The sequence below is a fragment of the Gymnodraco acuticeps genome, unplaced genomic scaffold, assembly GCF_902827175.1.
Source record: "Gymnodraco acuticeps unplaced genomic scaffold, fGymAcu1.1, whole genome shotgun sequence".
NCBI lineage: Eukaryota > Metazoa > Chordata > Actinopteri > Perciformes > Bathydraconidae > Gymnodraco > Gymnodraco acuticeps.
In genome coordinates, this window is record NW_022992150.1 from 339114 (window position 1) to 358947 (window position 19834).

At 41.8% G+C, this 19834-nt stretch overlaps 1 protein-coding gene across 2 annotated transcripts in view; it reads right to left on the reverse strand.

Moving 5' to 3' along the window:
• The window catches only part of atp2a3 (ATPase sarcoplasmic/endoplasmic reticulum Ca2+ transporting 3), a 55926-nt gene that overhangs the window by 17536 nt on the left and 18556 nt on the right, over positions 1-19834 (reverse strand). For both annotated transcript variants that reach the window (XM_034204230.1, XM_034204231.1), the window contains exons 4-8: positions 17957-18061; positions 16345-16483; positions 4618-4698; positions 4265-4350; positions 3234-3698 (exon numbers count right to left, since the gene is read on the reverse strand). In XM_034204230.1, coding sequence (XP_034060121.1) covers positions 3234-3698; positions 4265-4350; positions 4618-4698; positions 16345-16483; positions 17957-18061 — 876 coding nt within the window. The remainder of the gene's footprint in view (positions 1-3233; positions 3699-4264; positions 4351-4617; positions 4699-16344; positions 16484-17956; positions 18062-19834) is intronic.

Sequence of the window (19834 nt, forward strand, 5' to 3'; positions counted from 1 at the left end):
TGTTCCTCAGATGTATTTGTGAAGAATTACATTTAACTGTACAAAAAATATATCCTTAAACAACCTTTACATTTACCAATAAAATACAGGCCCGATTAGCACAGATCTAGCCCATTATTCAATTTAATTGTACACACTGTCATTTTAAGAGACTTTTAAATAGCTTCCCCCTTCTGCTGAATTCTTAATTTCACAAAGGTCATCAGGCTGGGATCTATATAAGATCAACAAAGACTCTCACTACAGCACACACAAAGCTGGATAAAATAAGGTTGTTCTTTCATCTGTGGTCACTTTTTTTCTCACTATCTGATCCGTTGTGGTCTCCAAGGAAACTAGGCAAAAGTTTGTATTCTTCTACTCACTTCCTCTGAGCCTGTGTGGGGTCGAACACTGTAACTTGTTTATACGTGTGCTGTCTCTTCATGTGTGTGAAGGGAAAAGGGAAGTCAGGATACAGAGGGGGAATCCCTGGAACCCTGCGGATATGGGGATACCCACGAGGCAGGGGAGACACGTGGTGCCATAAGGGCCCCTGGCTGGGGACCAGTCCGAGAATGAGCACAGATGGATAAGCCTGGGTAAATATTCATGTGGGCATTGAAAATCGTGACGCACAAAAACCATAAAACACATCCAACACGATGCGGGGCAACCACTAATATTGCTATCTCCAGGAAACACCATGGCCAAAACAACAAAAACGGAAGTTTGATTTGTCTTTGTGTGAGTGCGAATGTGCCGTCTTATCTCGCACCAGAGAGCGGAGAGCAGCAGGCGAGGGAGTGCAGGTGGAAGCAGAAGGTCAATATTTACCAGCGTCAGCCTGCCTCGCTCTCTTGCTGTTAAGGAGGGTTTAGGGGGGGCTGCGGTGAGATCACTGCTGCGTGTCCCTCCTGCCAGAGGGAACTCCCTGCCGCTACGCATTAATCACACCGTTATTCAACGTCATCTCGAGGAGTGAGAGAAGCGAGGGGAGGGAGGGCTCCATTTTGAAAATGGCAAAAAATAAAATGGAAGATCAACTAGAAGTCGAGATATATTGATTTATTTGCTTTGCTCTCCTGGCCGGAGTAAGTCTTGTCAGAACATAACTAATGCACTCTATGCAGTCTTCAGGAAAATCAACTACTGTTATAACTACAGTAACTAAATATGACCTAGTGTAGAACATAGCATTAACTATTATTCAGGCATTGTCACATTGGACATTGTGAAAGTCGAGTCTCAGCCAATCACAATAAGCCTCTAGGAATACCTAAGCAGGTTTTCATTGAAGTACATTTACTCCAGTACTACTCAAGTGCTTTTTAAGTTCACTTGCAATTGTTTTACCTTACTCTACATCTCAGAGGTAAATATTGTACTTTTAACTCTAGTACAAATATTCAAGCCCCTTACATTGCAGCCACACGAGGACGATAACAGAAACGAACTGAAATCGTTATCTATCGTGTGTGTGTGTGTGTGTGTGTGTGTGTGTGTGTGTGTGTGTGTGTGTGTGTGTGTGTGTGTGTGTGTGTGTGTGTGTGTGTGTGTGTGTGTGTGTGTAGAGATATAGCCCTGAACAGGAGCCAAGACAAACAGCAGTGCTGGCATTTACTCTGTGCTCTGAGCAAAGATGGCTTGCAAACACACAGATGCACATACTAAAAGACAAAGAAAAGGGTGAGGCTATGTGCTGCAGAAGTACTCATGTATACTTGTGGATAAGATATTTCCATGCTTGTCTCATGTAATTATATTTACACTATTTATACACTGAAACCTACCTACAGTTCAGGATATGGATGACTATAATGTATTTATTCGTGACATGTTGGAAAACCGTGTGTGTGTAGGTGTAGTGTGTAGGTGTGGGTGTAGGTGTAGGGTGTGGGTGTGTGGGTGTAGGTGTAGGTGTAGGTGTAGGTGTAGGTGTAGGTAGGTGTAGGTGTAGGTGTAGGTGTAGGTGTAGGTGTAGGTGTTAGACTGTAATGCTGCTGGGTCATGCCAGACTGTACTAGTTCACCAGCAGTTATCTCAAAGCTGCCACACAGAGGTACACATTACAACAGCACAAAGATTTCCAACCATCATGAGAAAAAAAGGAAAAACACACTAGGGAAAAAAGATAAATCTCAAAGACGGAAAAGAAAAATCAATAATAAACAGCAAACCCTTGTTGAATTAACTTCTGTAACACTTTATCAACAAAAAAATCCCAAGAACATTTTTGTAAATGTCATTCAAACGGCAGGAAGTGAAAATCAAATACTTAGAATTGAGTTTCTGCTACAATTCACCCGTTAAGGAACACTTCACCCAGGAAATGGCCATTTGCATATCAAATACTCGGGGGCTGAATTTAACTGTAGCAGAACTAAATATCTGTTAATAAACTCTCACACAACTTATGCAACATAATGAATTAGGTTATATTCTCAATACTTCCGAAACATTAGCACACTTTTAGCATTGTTGTTAAAACCTTACTATTTAATCTCTAAATAAAATCATGATTGCTGGATGACAAAGTCAACAATCTGTTTACCAACCATGTCTTGTTGGCTTGACAGACGGGGGCTAAATTACACTTTATATTAAGCTAACTGGCATGGCCTATACACAGAAGTTCCTTGACCCTATTACCTCAAAATATTGGAGTGATGAATAGCCATGAGTCTCCCCTTTACAGACATGCCAACTTTATGCTTTCTGCCTGCAGTGTACATCCTTTTTTTCTGCCCATTTTAAAAAGGGTGTATTTGAATATTTCTGAATGCTGGGGTCCTTTTACAGTCTTGGAACAGCAAAAATGTGGATATGACTACAAATCCGAGACTCTGAGCTGAACAGTATTAATGTGTGCTGACTTTAGTCAGTTATTTCATTGTAGTGAAACCATTTTCTGAAACTTAAATTCACTGTTACACAATTTGCTCTTCTTGTAAAAATTTCTAAAAAGCTTTCGATACCGAATCACAAAATTACATTTTCCTATGATATTCCTAAAGCTTTTGGTTTCTTTTTGAAGTCATTTGGACGGATTCTTAAAATATTTGAATGAAAATGTGTGTTCTTGGGGTAGTACACGACTTATTGTCTCCGTCTTTGTTCAACTCCCTAACAAGTTTCTTCAAGAATGTTAAGTAACACAGGGTCAGTTATTGATATACAAAATATATTTTTATAAAGTAGTACTATTCCTTAAACTGTATAACCGGCAGTCAAATCAAAGCCTTGCCACTCACTTTGCAGACAGACATCTGGTTGGTGGTGAGGGTCCCCGTCTTGTCGGAGCAGATAACAGAGGTACAGCCCAGGGTCTCTACTGACGGCAGGCTGCGGACGATGGCGTTCTTCTTGGCCATGCGGCGCGTTCCGAGGGCCAGGCAGGTGGTGATGACAGCAGGCAGACCCTCGGGGATGGCGGCCACAGCCAGGGCCACGGCAATCTTGAAATAATAGATGGCCCCTCTGACCCAAGAGCCCCCGTGGACGGGGTCCCCAAAGTGGCCGATGTTGATGACCCACACAGCCACACAGATCAGGGAGATGACCTTTGAGAGCTGCTGCCCGAACTCGTCCAGCTTCTGCTGCAGAGGCGTCTTCTCGTGCTCCGTAGCTGCCATCTGGTTACGGATCTTACCGATCTCTGTGGAAACGCCGGTGGCGATGACCACACCTATAGCGCGGCCTGCAGCTATGTTTGTGCCCTGCAGGAATAAAAGATCATTAGGTGCAAGAAAGTGAGGCAGAAAGATGCAGTCGATATAAAAACATATTTATGTAAAAATACACTTCAGCCATGACGTGTCTCGCACCTTCAAGAAATGTTTTTAAGCTGTCCTCAGACATTTATCCATATTTCACAAGACACATCTTTTTCATTACAGTCAGACTTAACTTAGTCAATGTTAATTAAAATGCAAAGGAACAACTCTTTGGGAAACCTACTTTCATCATTACAATCAACATCTACATTCTTGTTATTAAAAAAACATTTAAAAAGGACTTTCGTTTGCAAAGATTTATAACAATTTGTTGATACATTTGTAATGCACCTCCACATACATTATGTTAATTGTACAATTCTGTAAATGTGGATTTACTGTTAAGGATTTTAAATCTAATTTCTGGTTTCTTCTTCATAATGTTCTTACATTTGTGAATACAATAATTTCAAGTTATTACTCAGAACATAAGAGAAGTCAAATAAGAATTACAGTCACTAGATTCAATAAGATACACATGACTCAGTGAGCTGCAGGCAGGTGCTTACAGAAAACAGCATGTTCTTTTTGTCCTGGTTGACGGCTCTGGGGTCAGGAACAGGGTCAGTGTGTTTGATGATGGACACAGACTCCCCTGAAAGAAACCGGGTATGAGATAATTGTACCGGGTTAGATATATGTGCAACAGGTGACTATTAGACCCACAATGGGATATTCAGAGGGAAATTGAACACTTGCAGCCTAAAGGGGTAGGAAGTAATATCACAGAAAGAAAATCACAGACACTGAAATTACACAATGTTAACCTTCAGTCGTCCAAGTCCATGCAATAAAGGTGTAAGGGAGTATACTCTATCTGAATTATGTGAAAGCCTTGTTTGGAGTCTGGTTAGGAAAATACCTGTGAGGATGGACTGGTCCACTCGCAGGGTGGTGGACTTTATAGAGGTCACTCTAATATCAGCAGGCACCTTGTCACCAACTAGAAATAAACAAAAACAGGGTAGGATTACCAAAAAGGATTTTATCCACAATAATTATATTTCATTATTGTATCCTATTAGACCAGGGGTGGGGAACCTTTTTACTCTCAAGGGCTAGGGCCGCTCGATTATGGCAAAAATCATAATCTCGATTATTTGGGTCAATAATTGATATCACGATTATTAAAAACCATTATCCATTTACTTTGAAAACATCCATTCATTGAAAAAATTAATTAACAGTTGATTACCTTGAACTTTGTATAATTCAACTGAAAAACCAATAATTTTTTTTTTAATAAAAACAAAAAAAATGTTTTCATAATCATTGCAAGCCAAAATCGTAATTGCGATTAAAATACGATTAATTGAGCAGCCCTATCAAGGGCCATTTCAATTTTCACAACATCCTCCAAGGGCCGTACAAATTATTGAATTCAATCTCTGCTAAAAAAACTAAAATCACAGCCCATTCATTTCGCCTTTCTTTCATGCTGTGCAAAGAAAAAGCAATCTCTTAATCCAGATATCTTACCATGATTCGCGCATAGACACACAAGATGTGTGCAAATGTATTTAGTATCCTATCCATGTGAACATGATTTAAGTGGGGGGGGGGATATAACCTCCTCTAGGGAGGTCGGGTGGCATGCTCCCCCGGGAAGATATTTTTAATATTGAAGTTAAATGCATCAATCTGGTGCACTCTGAGAGCAAAATTAAGAGATCTATGGAGGATACATCTCTCAACACCCATTTGAAACAGAACTGGAAACAGATTTACTTTTTCTTTATGGGTATTTTACAAATCACTCCCCTCTTAAACTGTATTCTTGTTTTACTGTCATATAGTATTTCATACCTGTTTTTCATGTATTACTCTGACTGACATCACATACATCGTAGCATTAAAGTTCACAGTTTATTTATAATTAAAAAAATACAAATCATTTTATTTTAATTTCTTATAAATAATAAAAGACGTGTTTATTTACTGGCCTTCCCATTTGGTCTGACTACACTGCACCCTCACCTTCAGTAGTTTGCTTCAGTGCAGCACAAAACATGCAATTAACACCACACATTTGCTTTAAATCGTAAACTCCTTATTTGATTCTAATCTGACTTACTTCAAATATTTTAGCACAGCTAACACAAGTATGTGTTTGTATTAATTACTTTCTTTGTCTCTTGAGTTACCATGTCCATTGGGGGAGGTTACTTCCTGGTTCAGCAAAGGGCGTGGCCGAGCGCTGAGGACTCATAGGCCCAATCCCAAACTGCCCCCAACACACTGCCCCCTACACACTGCCCCCTACACACTGCCCCCTACACACTGCCCCCACACACTGCCCCCTACACACTGCCCCCCTACACACTGCCCCTCCGTTTGCGCGGCGGGTCCGCCACATTAAGTGCTGTTCCAAACCAACGAGTGTGGAGGGGGAGTGGGCTATCAAGCCCTCAAACAGCGAGTCTGCAGCGGTGCTGACTGGAGACCTGTCTCTACCTGACCGTTCTCAACGCTGTGTCCGTCCGTCAAGAAACACGCGGTTTACAAACAGTTCCAGCAAACATCCACTGATAAACGGCAATGTTAACAGCCTCATGATAACGTCATATGTTTTAACTTAGGATCATACCTGTGTTTAGTCTAGAAAAAGGTAAATGTGTGCATTTTATTATAAAGTTGTGTATATTTAAAGACTGTTACAAAAACTAATAAGTTTATAAAAATCAGGTTTAAAACTAAAACACAATTAAAGATGTTTGGAGTTTTATTTGAGTTATTAATTGACATTTTTTGTCAAAGAGATGCTGATTTGAAACCGTTGTTACATACAGTTTCGGCATTTCCTGTTTCTGCCGGAGAGAGGGGAGTTTGTCCCAAAGCTTGCTGCTGTATTTGCCTCATGTGTCACTCCACGGAGTTAACTCCGTCACGGAGGGGTAATTATCCCTTGGTTTCAACTTGGTTTGGCCAAGCCACTATATAGGTTCCTTGGTTTTTCATTGTAGCAGGTCAGTTTGTTGAGTTAAGTTGATGCCATGTTTCTTTGAGGTATTTTCTGTTGACCTCTTTTATAGGCCTAGTTATTAGAACTGATTGATTTATGATGTTTTCTTTGGACTTTTGGGTCAACTCTAGTACGTGTCATCACGTGGTATATGTCTCGTCTGACAGGGGTGTAGTGCTTACGGAGAGCACCAGAACGCCACTCCAGCACTTAAGGTACACATAAGGAGCCGTACACATGCCACATTTTTTGCGTGGCTGTGTCTTTAGTTGTAAGCCCAGTGGCGATCTGTTCATCTGTCAGGGTTTCCCACACATAGACTATACTTGGGTGAGCCGCCCAGGCATATCAGTTACGTCACACCTCACATCTTGTGTCCATATCTTTCTGTTTTGGTGGTCATGCCACTACCGTGCACGTGCATGCATGCGTGAGTCATGGTAAGATATCTGGATTAAGAGGTTGCTTTTTCTTTGCACAGCATGAAAGGAAGGCGAAATGAATGGGCTGTGATTTTAGTATTTTTAAGCAGAGTTCAATAATTTGTACGGCCCTCGGAGGATGTTGAAAAAATTGAAATGGCCCTTGAGAGGAAAAAGGTTCCCCACCCCTGCCTTACTGATTGGTCCCTGACAACATCTTAAAAGAAAAGTGCATTTAAGTTCAATAAGAATATTGGCTTTTCCACACAATGCAGTCTGAGTTTTGTTTCAAATGTAATGAAAGACTTTTGTTAATACACAGTTTGATAATGTCCAGTGCCCTCATCTTAACCCCAGGAAGAAACATTATTCAAAGTGAATAGGCTAAATAAAAGGAATCTAAATAAAACCTATTTGGAAAAGTGAAAACTATAGCAACTGCATATAAAGTAAGCAGAGCATTGATGTTGTCAAAGCAGGGAGGAAGTGAGAAAAGGGAAGAGAAAGAGTAAAGACAAAGCAACAGGTTAGTTTGTTTGTCATTAGGGGCTTTCACACCGGAGTACTTTTATCCGTACTTTTCCCGTTTAGTTCCGATAGTGCCTGGAATTTTGCGTTCACACCAAAAAGATAACTTAGTTCAGAGAACGTTTACCCCCATTTTTAGTGCCTGCTAGAGAGGTGGTACTATCCTGGGGAGAAAACAAGTACCAATTTCTGATTGGCTGGGCGAATTGCAAACCACGGCTCGTAAAACTCGGAAAAGTTTTTTGAAGCCGCCATTGTATTTGCTGGCATTAGCATTATTAGCATTAGCCCAGCGCACCAACGGAGAGAATAACTTATGGCAACACAAAAGAAAACATGGGAGCGGTGGAGATGAGGAGGTGTCGGCGTTCTGGCGATTTACTCGGAAGGCTTCAGTAGAAGCTGCTGAGAGTCCCAGCAGGGACTTCGGGTGGCAGTATACGCCGTGAAGTTGTTTGCGGCCTGTCAGTAAACCCAAAGCAGAAGAAGAAGAAGTGACGTCAGCGGCTTTATTTGCGTAATCTTCCCTCAGGGAACTTATTCCGGTGTGAACGTGATCTGTACTTAGTTCCATGGGGACACTAAGTGCTGGGCATTAAATCAATGTCATTATAGGACCTAGGTGTGCAGAACTGTTTGGGAAAACTGCCTTTAATGCGACATGTATGGACTTACTATATATTTAGAGAAATTTGATTCGATTCGACATGTTGAATCGGGAGGCTGTCTGCTAAAAGCCGTCAGCCAAAGAAATCACTCTGATTGGCTGTTCAGCTTAGCTAATCACTGCATGAGAAGCGAAACGGAAGTGAGGGACCCAAACAAACTTAAGAAGGCAAATCTGAGATTTCATTTAACTCCAGCTCTTGACACAGGTTTGGGAAAGCCCCATGAGCTTCTCGCTGTAGAGTGAAAATGGAACGCACACGCTATTTGTTGTTTGTTTATATCACGCAGTCTGTTCTTCTTCTCTCGGTGTATCATGCAGTCTGTCTTCCGGCTGTTGCCTCTTTTGAATGACGAATACACACTACCGCCGCCTGCTGGTAAGGAGAGTTATTGCCACTCACGCATGCGCAGTTCGTACGTGCAACTTGGCCGTTGGCTGAAGTCTTTGCGGTGTGTTCCAGTGCAAAACATGGCCAAGACGCAGGAGACGACGTTCCGTCGAGACGTGTTCTTTGGTGTTCTTTGGTGTCCGTTTGGTGTGCAAGGACCTTAATGTGACATGTTTCCATGCTTCAATTTACCAGAGTCCAGTCTGCTCTGATTGGTTAGCCGGCCGGCTCTGTTGTGATTTTAGCCTTTGCTGACCATTGACATGCACACAAATCTATATAACACACTACAGGAAAGGGAAACCCCAAAAAGCTAAATAGGACCCCTTTCAAAAGCAGTGTATATGTTTTGGTAGGGGTATTTTTCTTAGATTCTGGTATTGGGGTGTTTTAAAAAAAAATTGTTTAATTGTTGAGAAATGTATAAATTGAAAAGTTAGGGGCCCATACATTAGTTGGGTACCAATGAACAATCATAATCCAGTACGTAAGATGTCAACCAAGATGTCATTAGTATCCTCTGCAGACCTTGAATACCTTTAACAAATGTCAACCTTATTGCTGCACTAGAGGAAAGGTCAGGCGATCACCAAAGTAATAAGACTTCATCCTCTGTGGACCATCATGTCCGTACATAATTGCACCTTAATCCATCCAAAAGGTGCAAATCAAATCAAGTTTTATTTATATAGCACATTTTTAAAAAGATTTTTGGTCGAGCCAAAGTGCTTTACATACAATAAAAACACTTTACAACAAATACAACAGCACAAATATATATATATTTTTAAATCAGACAGGGGAAATGTCAGGAGTCGTGCTCCGCTCAGACTAGAAGGCCAGAGAGAAGAAGTGAGTTTTAAGTGTCGATTTAAAAACCCTAGGGTCTGAGCCGACCCCACATGGAGGGGCAGAGTGTTCCAGAGCCTAGGGACAGCTGCTGTGAATGCTCGGTGCCTTCGGGTTTTGAGCCTGGTCGTGGGCACTACCAGCAGCAGCTGGTCAGCCGACCTTAAAGCTCTAGCCGGGGTGTAGCGATGGAGGAGTTCGGCTATATAGGCAGGAGCCAGCCCATTTATGGCTTTGGAAACAAATAAAAGGATTTTAAAATCAATTCGGAACCGAATTGGAAGAACCAAATTGAGGCCAGAATTGGGGTGATGTGGTCACGCTTTTTATGGCCAGTGAGAAGACGTGCAGCTGCTTTCTGCACTAGCTACAGGCGTCTAATTGGCTGGTCCATACCCACATACAGAGCGTTGAGGTAATCCAGTCTCGAGGTAACCAAGGCGTTAATGACTCTTGTTCTTGGCCAATAGTCGTATTTAAAAAAAGCAGGGTTGCGGTCGGATAGTTTAAAAATCAGCTCCTAAGTTCTAACCCTATCTCCTATTCCTTGACCTCTGAGTGAAACGTCACGGGGTTAAGGGATAGTGGATAGGAGAATTCAAAAGGAATTAGGAGAAGAGACTGCGGTACTTTAGAGAATCCGAATGCACTTTCACTATCCGACGTGTTTATGATGTGCCAGCGGACGTCATTTTGTGCGTCTGCTGCTGTGGGGAAACTATGGAAACTACAGTTTTCTATACTAAGCAGACTAGAACATGGATGTTTAATAAGAACGACGGACTACTGTAAACTCATCTAGAGACTCCTCTCCTTTCGGTAAGGGAGGTCCAGTGGTTCCTAAGCTAAAGGAGGTTATAAAGGAAGTTTGAAACCTCCCGTCCTATCATTCTAGAGAATTCGAACGGCACTTATCATGGCTGCCACTGAGGGACTTCCGGGTCATTTCACTCCGTTAGGAAGGTTCCTAAGCTAAATGGACTATTCGACTTCAGCCCGGGTCTTGACTACGGTGCTGACCTGCTTATCAAATGTAAAAGCGCTATTGAAGGTCACTCCAAGGTTCATGACAGAGGGGAGGATGTTTTTATTGAGGGAGCCTAGCATTTCAACCGGGGAGGCTGGAGGTTGGGGTCCAAAAAAGATGACCTCAGTCTTGCTCTCGTTGAGGTTGAGGAAATGTTGGCTCAGCCAGGATTTGATCTCTGTTAAGCAGTCCATCAACTGCTGTAGTGAGTTAACATTTGCATGTGCAGATATACTGGAGTCTGGTCATTAGTGGTGGAAGAACCAACATTATCATCCATAGAGCCTTAGAGTTAACATTGCAAAAAGTGACCAGAATACCATTCTAAAAAGAGCCAAAAGCAGTCAAAGAAAATGGGGGATTGAGGAAGACATGTACTTCTTTCAAGTTTGACCTCTAAAGGATTATTTTGTATTGAAGCCCTCAGGTGAGTGTGCTTTGTAAGTGTAACTGCAGGTGAGTTACACCCAATCGAATGTCCGTGTTCAAACAATAAATCCTTGCGCAAAGAAACATCGGCTGATTCAGGCTAAGCTCAAGCTACAGCTGCAGGTAAACAACGTTTCCATTCAACCTTAATGGAGTCATGTTGCTGTTTTAAAAATGATTGATTATTTTCCCACCTCATGGTTCTCTCCTCACTCTCTCTGATCCTCTGATACACCTTGCATGTGTCAAATATGGACTACAGATGCATTAAATCTACAGGATGCATTTTCATTTTCTCCACTACAGTCTGCTTAATAAGCCTGCATATTAAACTCGTATTTCAGAGCCAGACCATTACAAGTATCTAATGCCCCAAAGCCAAATTGTTATTGCTTTCCTTTAGTCAGAGCTAATGGTGGATATTTAAGTGGGAATATATTCACAATTCGAGGACAGAGCTTGCTAGTAAAAAATAGATTTTGATGTACCGGTTCGGTTGACAGTGAACTCATAGAAATGTTATATTCCTAACTTGTGTGTTTCCATCGTGATAGACAAGGAAAAAGACCCGATCCTTTTTTGTGGAATAAGAGTTTGATTAATACAAAGTGTTCAGCCATCAGGGCTTCTCAGATGTTTATCATGCGTAGCTTTTCAGCATGAATTGCACTGGTGACGGTGACAAATGTATATGCTGCTCTCAGTACTTCCAGTAAACTTAGCTATATCTTTGTTTCAATCTTCATCTTTGGTACTGGAGCATGTATGACATAATAGAGATACACTCACCATCATTAGATGGAAGTGTTTGTATAGAATAAAGTGCAGTGGACCTTGAGATGATCAAAGGGAGGAGAGCCTCGATGGAAGCCAAGATAACAGGAACCTTTTCCACTTGGTTTCTAGGCTTTTCCACTACTCAACCTGCGTCTGGCTGATTTCCGGTCGCAGGAAATGAAGATGGATGAAGAAGGCTAACCCAGAAACATCAGAGACTCATGTGCCAACAGAGACCTGGCTCCATCGTGGCAACAGGGGTTGGAGGACTACACCTAGCATCAATGATGCATATCATGTAGCTCAAACATGATAGTGAAAGTCATATTTTTAATGTTAAATCCCTTATTGTTTCTGATGCTTTTCAAAATCCTTGTGAAAAATGCACTACAACAATGCACTATTGTTTTTTTTCTTGTGCTGCATGAATAGACTTCACTACAGGTGCCTTTGTTGTGCAACCCCGAGTTGCAGAAGGACAATAGGTGATTCTTGAATAAGTTCAACATCTTATTGAATTTCTGTTTTTCCTCTCACGTTTTCTCCTTCTGTACAGTGGGTTAGTGTTCATGCTGATACACAATACTTTTGCTCAATGTTCCAAGACTACAAGCTGAATTTCTCGGTCTTCACCGTGACGGGACAGAGATTGTGAGAAAGGCAGAGGCCGTAGTGTGTGGACTTGAATAGCCTGTACAGTACTTCCAATTCTGCATAATGTTCTCTACAGTTCTCCGTCTGACACCTATAGGCTGTGAGAGAACAAGAGTGGGAGAGGTGGAGGGGGAGCGAAGTGTGTGTTGTGTTGTGTGGGAGATGGTTGGGGGCTACAGGTTCACTGTAGTAGGACTGGCCGAGGAGAGGCTTTTCAAAAACGCCTACCCAGAGACTCCTGCTCCCCGATACACTTTCTGCCACGGCCTCCCACAGACAGTCTCCATCTGCTAGAAGAGAAATGTATCCTACAACAGCCACTGTGAGTTTATATAAATATCATAAGGTTCAGAAATTAGTAAGATTCGTAATGCTTTCAAGTATCAAAAAACAAAAAAAAACATCTAAAGTACAGATGAATAGATGTTAAACCAAATGAGGTCAGCTGGTTAGGCCAGCCGGCGTTTTCCTTCCATTTGGTAAAACTGGACTCCAAACAAAATCTCTTACATAATATACTGGCAGAGAGATCTTAATCCACATCCAAGCTAACCATGACTTGTTGGCTTTTCATTTCTTTAGGTCCTGTGTAAACCCTCGAGGAGTTCCCGACAACCTGACCACTGCAGTCACTCCATTAAAAAAAGCCAAGGGAAATTCCAGTGGAAGCGCAAATCAAAACTGTGTCAAAACCACAGCTGGCATCATAGCAATATACTAAGAAGAAGGCTGGCTATTAGCAGAAATTAGAGTAAATATATTTATGTTTGTGTTAAGGGGCCCTATTATTATAATTGTTCAGGTTCATACTTGTATTTTGTGCTTTTTTACATGCTTTAATGTTCAAAAGGGTCTTTATTATTTTCATACTGCCTGTGCTGCAGCACCTCTTTTCACCCTCTGTTTGAAACCAGAGCCCAGTCTGCTCTGATTGGTTAACTGGCTGGCTGGTTCGTGTTTGTGTGTTCAACCACTTAAGAGATATCCCACCCCTTAGTCTATCATGTGCAATATGCTGTTCGATCCAATAGAAGTTCAAGTATTAAATAATGATGTCACCATGTTTGTAGTTAAGGACTACAATTGAGGTGTTTCAGGTAGGGGGGGGGGGGAGTGTCCCTTTCCTGTAGTGAGTGTAACCCACTACAGGACAGGGAAAACCCAAAAAAGCATAATGAGGCCCTTTAGTTTCATCCGCTTGCATCCAGTACTCTAAAGTTCCACAGGCTAATCTGAAGTACATAGAAGAAGACGAAAACAGTGGAGTAAAGGGAAAATATTCGTTTTCTCTTTCACCATCACCCTACAGTTATAGTCAGAGGGGGTGTGCACAAATATCTGACACACATTTTCTGAGTGAGAAGAGTGTGTTCCTGCCTTTGCTGTTTACCCCCGTTTAAAACTGCTTAGCAACAAGATTATGTCAGAAAGAATGTGTGCGTTATACAGAAATGCAGCAGTGTGCAAAACACCATCTTCATACCTCTCCTTAAAGTAAACGCTGACAGTAAATGCACTCTGTACTTAAAACAAGCTTGAATAGCTTCTACTATTGCCTCAGTCTGACAGTTTCACACTTATGTGTCCAGCCATCTATCTGGCTGCTAAAAGAAACACCCTCACCTTCTAAACCATGTAAGGACAATAATGACATGCATTTAAAAAGAGTTTACTATGCCAACAACTGAGACATATCCAACTGTTAGAGAACGCCTTTTCTCCATCATAATGAATAATTTATTTCATTTGTATTAAACCAGTTTAATTGTGCTTTAAATGTTTATTTATTAACAGACAAAAAGCCATCCATGCAATCTATTATATATAAATTGTCCTTGGATAGTTGTTACATATGACAAAAACCCTAATCATTTCTGTGTCCCCTTAGAATAAAAATACTGAAAATTAAAAAGTAGTCAATGTTGTTGCATGCCCCCTATTTCCCCACAACGGGAAAACCAATATGGATCCACTAGCAGCTGCTGACAGACAGTAAGAACATAAAATCCCTTATTCAAACAGCAGATGGTTCATTTTAAGTCTGAACTGTCCTCCACGCTGTCATCACAGGTGTCGTTAAAAACTGTGAACTTCAGCGTCGCCGAGATGAGTCGGCGCATGGAGCGTTGTCATAGTGACACTGTTGGTGTTGACGGGGACAGCGGTAGTGGTGGAAGGTGGGTGTTGAGCAGTCAGTTGGGGCTTGCTACCTGTGTGGGCTTGTCTGTGTTTGGCAGTGTGCGCACGCATGTGTGAAGGAGGACACCGGCTGTAACAAGCCCAGATTCCAAGGAAGTCCTACACGTCACATAAACGCACGTACACACGAGGTGGAATTCGCCACCGATGCAAGTAATCAAAGTAGACACGCTGTAAACAGGGTTCCAGGTCGTTTTTTTGGACAAAATGTATTTTCCAGGGCTAGAATACCGTATGCCATAGTGGCTTTATACTGTCAAGTTGGAGTTCAAATCCATGAGGCTTCAATATAATCTCTTCATTATTGTACCCCCCTAAGTGACATTCATGTGACATTTTTATAACTGGCATACTGTATGATTCTTGAGTTATGGCCAAAAAAGTGTTTAAAATATCACAGTGCCACTGCCCTATGAGCAGCAAGTTCAACAAGAAACTCCCTTAAGGGCTCTTTAAGAAATTACGTTCATGATAATAACACGGATATGTACGCACGTAAAACCTGAAGTAATAAAGCATCCGGCAACCCGAATCTGTAGACTTCATAATATGTCATACCTCTAACAACCAATATTTAACATGCACTCTATGGCATTATCCAAAAATATCGAATTCAATCATACCTAATTCACCTTGCTAGCATAAATATAGAGAGAAACGCAATGCGGGGAGACAATAAGAAACTACTGTAAGAGCATTTGGTCACTTCTTAATGCCTTTTAGGCGATTTTCCGTTGGCAGCTACAGAAAATAGATTTGACGTTATGTAACTTTACCACAGGTTTATGACACATAAGTTAACTATAAGGATAGATGTAGTTAAACATGACAAAACATTCTTTGCAAAACTTTAAATTTCATTATTCCCAAGTTTTTCCATCACACAGGGAACCCTGTGCAAATAGCAGGGAAACCTTCAGTGAAATCGGATAGCACCCGGGCTTTACTGTAACCAATGCAGCATGTATAATCGCTCCCTGCCTCTACGTGCTGTGATTATGAATGAACGCTGTGCTCTCTCACACACGCATCCTGAGCTCTCCCTCCTTCCCCAAACAGCCGTCTGAGACGAATCACCGGCCATGCGAGGCAGAGGATTTCGCTCTCATGTCGACGGTGAAGTGATCTCCTCGGTGCTGCATGTGTGCGCTCACTCATCAACTCTGGCACACACACAGATGTTCTGGAACCGAAGTGACAACAACACTATTTTTAGACGAGGCTGCCCACACATGGGCGAGTTTACAGCGGGGGGACTGTGTGTATGTGCATGTAATGATGGGGGAGTGTGAGCGAGAAGCTGACAAACATCCAGCAGCGTCCAGGTGGTAAGACTGAGAGCATGGAAAGCAAAAAAGGGAAAAGGAGGGGAAAGCTGCGGAAAATTAAACCGGGACTTAAATATAAGGGGTGACCACAGCCACTTACAATGTACCTCACACAGACATGCACATTCAACTTCAGCCCTGGCACCTGCACACCCAGAGAAAAGACTGGTAGAAATCTACTCTGAGATATTCCAATAGTGTTTCCAGACTCATGAATGGGTGGCAAAGGCTGTGTGTTTGTGGCAGCAGTGTTATACAGTACAGGCAGCGAGGTGACAGCAGTGTTGGAGGTAGACAAAGCGTAAATTAGTCTCAGTGTGACAGTTAGAGTTCCACTGGGTGCAGCGGCTGCTCACCTGCCACCTCCACGATGTCTCCCGGGACAATGTCTCTGGATTTGATCCTCTGGACAGCCTTACGGTTCATACGGTACACCTTACCCATCTCTGGCTCGTACTCCTTCAGAGCCTCGATGGCATTCTCTGCATTGCGCTCCTGTAACAAAGACATGTGGCAAAAAGGAAGTAATTTAAAAAAGAAAATAGGTAGTATGAGGTTTTGAATATATTTAGTTTAAGCTCTCAGGTTACAGTATGGAAAAGCATGCAGGCAAAGACCCCAAAATAAAAATAAATTAAATATCAAAGTATTAGAGTAGAGAGAAAAGTTGAACAATAAAACGTTGTTTTGAAGGTGGGGAGGTCAGTTCAGTCTCTGATTTGTTGTGGGAGTGAGTTCCAGAGGGTCGGGGTAGCGATGGAGAATGCTCTGTCACAGGTCCGGTGCTTGATTTGTGTGGGGATAAACAAGAGGTTGGCTTCTGATGAGTGAAGGCTGCGGGAGGGGGTGTGGTGGTGGAGCAGGTCAGTGAGGTAGCTGAAGGCTGTGTCGACGGATGATTTTGTCAAGGGGGAGCATATACAGTATGAAAAGGAGGGGACCAAGCACTGAACCCAGGGGGAAGCCTCGGGACAGAGAGGCGGTGGATGAAATGCAGTTATTGATATGGATGAACTGGTGTCTGTTGGTGAGGTAGGATTTCAGCCAGGAAAGTGCAGTGTCAGTGATGTTGAGTGATGATTTCAGGCTATCAACTAATTTTCCTTTATTTACAACATCCTTCAATTTGGAGTTGATTAAGTTACCATCTATGAACCAAGTTCTTGTCATTTGTGTTAATTACTCCTACTTTTATTACTAGGAACAATCCTTTGATGTTTTCTGGTATTTTCTCCAAGAAATGGGATTAGTGGGTTTTTATTTAGAGAAATATAATATTGAATACAGTAGTTCTCTAATAGAAGCTTTACATGACCACAATACTGTATATGACTGTGGTTTACCATCTGTTCATAGCATTCTCTCCAACATCTTGAAGTACCATTTTCTTTCTTTGAATTTGGAGAGTCTTAAAATAAATTATAATCCTCCACAAATATTGTTTTGAAATAGTTTGAGTTAGTAGTTTCATGGTTGTTTTTGGACATTTGCTCCCATATTGGAAACACTTTGAAGAGTTATCCACTTGTTCCACTGTGTCCTAACAGCAGCCTCAAACTGAGTGTCAGACTTCCTTCCAGAAGTGCCGATGGATGCTCCGGATCTATTTTTGGAGCTTGCATCAAAAATTCCATCTTCCTCTTTAACACAAATGAACCGCAGGGGCACTTTGCATGAGCTCCCTGGTTTGTTTACGTTTTGACTTGACGCACAGACTTGCAAACTCAGGTGTGTACAGCCTCAGCCCTTTGCAAAGTGCCATTTGACGTACAGATGTTAGAACATGTTTGGATATGGCACACTGATACAAATATACCAACGGTGCATTGGGCAACAGCTGGTGGACAAGATAACATTATGTTTCTTTACTGACTTCATTGGCATTGTTAGCCTTTGTTACCATGTGGAAACAGCCTTAGTAGTGTGAATGTGTGTATACAGTGACACAACATGGAGACAGTATCTCACCTGCCAGACCCCGATAATAGCATTGGCGATGAGGATGAGAAGAATTACAACAGGCTCAACAAAGGCGGTGGTTGACTCCTCTCCCTCCTCAAACAGAGCCAACACCTAGATGAACATACAGTAAACAGAACATTAGCACACATTTTATACTGCAACTCAAGTCACATGCTGACTCCAGGATGTACATTTTCAAACATGGATTGCTCTGAAATACATTTAGGAGAAAACATGCTGCAAGAAAATGTGGAGATAGAACCAAGCTAAAATACTATTTGGAGATAGAAGCTTTGTACCCGTGTGTGTTTCATTTAGTTCCCTCCTGATGCACCACCACAGCCCTATCCGATTAACTCATGAACACCTTTGTTGACATCACCCATTGTGTTTAAAAAGTTATTATTATTTCCAACAAGGAAGTTATGTTTTTGCTTTGTTTGTCCATTTATTGACAGATTACTGAAACATTCCTGGCACAAAATTAGTTAAACTTTGAAAGGGTGTAGCATGAGCCATGAAGAATCCATTAGATTTTGAAGCGATCTAAAACACAGGGCAGATACACTTAGAATGTTTGTTGTTAACAGGATGGGCTAGCCGTCTATTTCCTATGAGTTTGTTGCTAAGAGCAACTCCTTTCAGTTACAAGTTAGGGTTAGGTGTTAATGTAAAAATATGGACTATAGCTGCTTCAAAGTCCTGCCTTAGAGGTGGGTCAAGTCAAACTATCATGAATAAAAAAATACTTCAATAAAAATGTGGAATGGCCCCAATAACTCCACAGATTTGGTGAAAATACTATGCATTTACCTTTATGTCACTGAACATTAGCCAGTTCACAGCCAGACATAGCAGCAGTAAATAGGAATTAATTCTGAAACTGTGTCAGAGATAGCAGTTTCTCTATGTTGTTCTAACAAGCAACAAAGTACATCTTTAGGAGATCATTACATAAAAAGCTCCCCACTGCAACACCAAAATGACTTTACAGCGCTACTTTGTCGATGAACCTAAACACACCGCACAGCGAAAGTAGCACGGAGACAGAAAGGAGAGATAATTAGTGTGAATACTGTTTACAGCATTTGCACTATAGTTCTTCGAATCTTTAATCTTCTTCTTATTATTATTAGTGTGAATGCTGAAAGCAGCTACCGTTTTTAAACTATAGTTAGAAAAGTAAGTGGTTTATTTCTCATTCAGAACAATGGAAAGGCTCTCCCTTCACAGCACATCTCCATGGAAACCTTTGATCTCTGGGCTCACATACAAAGATGTTTGATAACGTCGTCACCGTGGTAACCTTTGATCTCTGGGCTTACACCAGGGGTGGGGAACCTTTTTCCTCTCAAGGGCCATTTCAATTTTTTCAACATCCTCCGAGGGCCGTACAAATTATTGACCTCTGCTTAAAAATACTAAAATCACAGCCCATTAACTTCGCCTTCCTTTCATGCTGTACAAAGAAAAAGCAACCTCTTAATCCAGATATGTTACCATAACTCGCGTATGCATGCACGTGCACGGTTGTGGCATGACCACCAAAACAGAAAGATATGGACACAAGATGTGTGCAAATGTATTTAGTTTCCTATCCATGTGAACATGACTTAAGTGGGGGGGGGGGTGGCCTAACCTCCTCTAGGGGGGGGGGGGGGGGTCCCGGGGGCATGCTCCCCCGGGTAGATTTTTTTTTTTTTTTTTAAATGTTGAAGTTAAAAGCATTAATCTGGTGCAATTTGAGAACAACATTAGGAGATCTATGGCTACATCTATCAACACTAGGGGTGTAACGGTATCCGTATTCGTCCCGTACCGTCCAGTAGCGTGGCGTGGGGAAAAATGTAGGGGAAGCCCATTTTTTGGGTCGGGGGGTGGTCA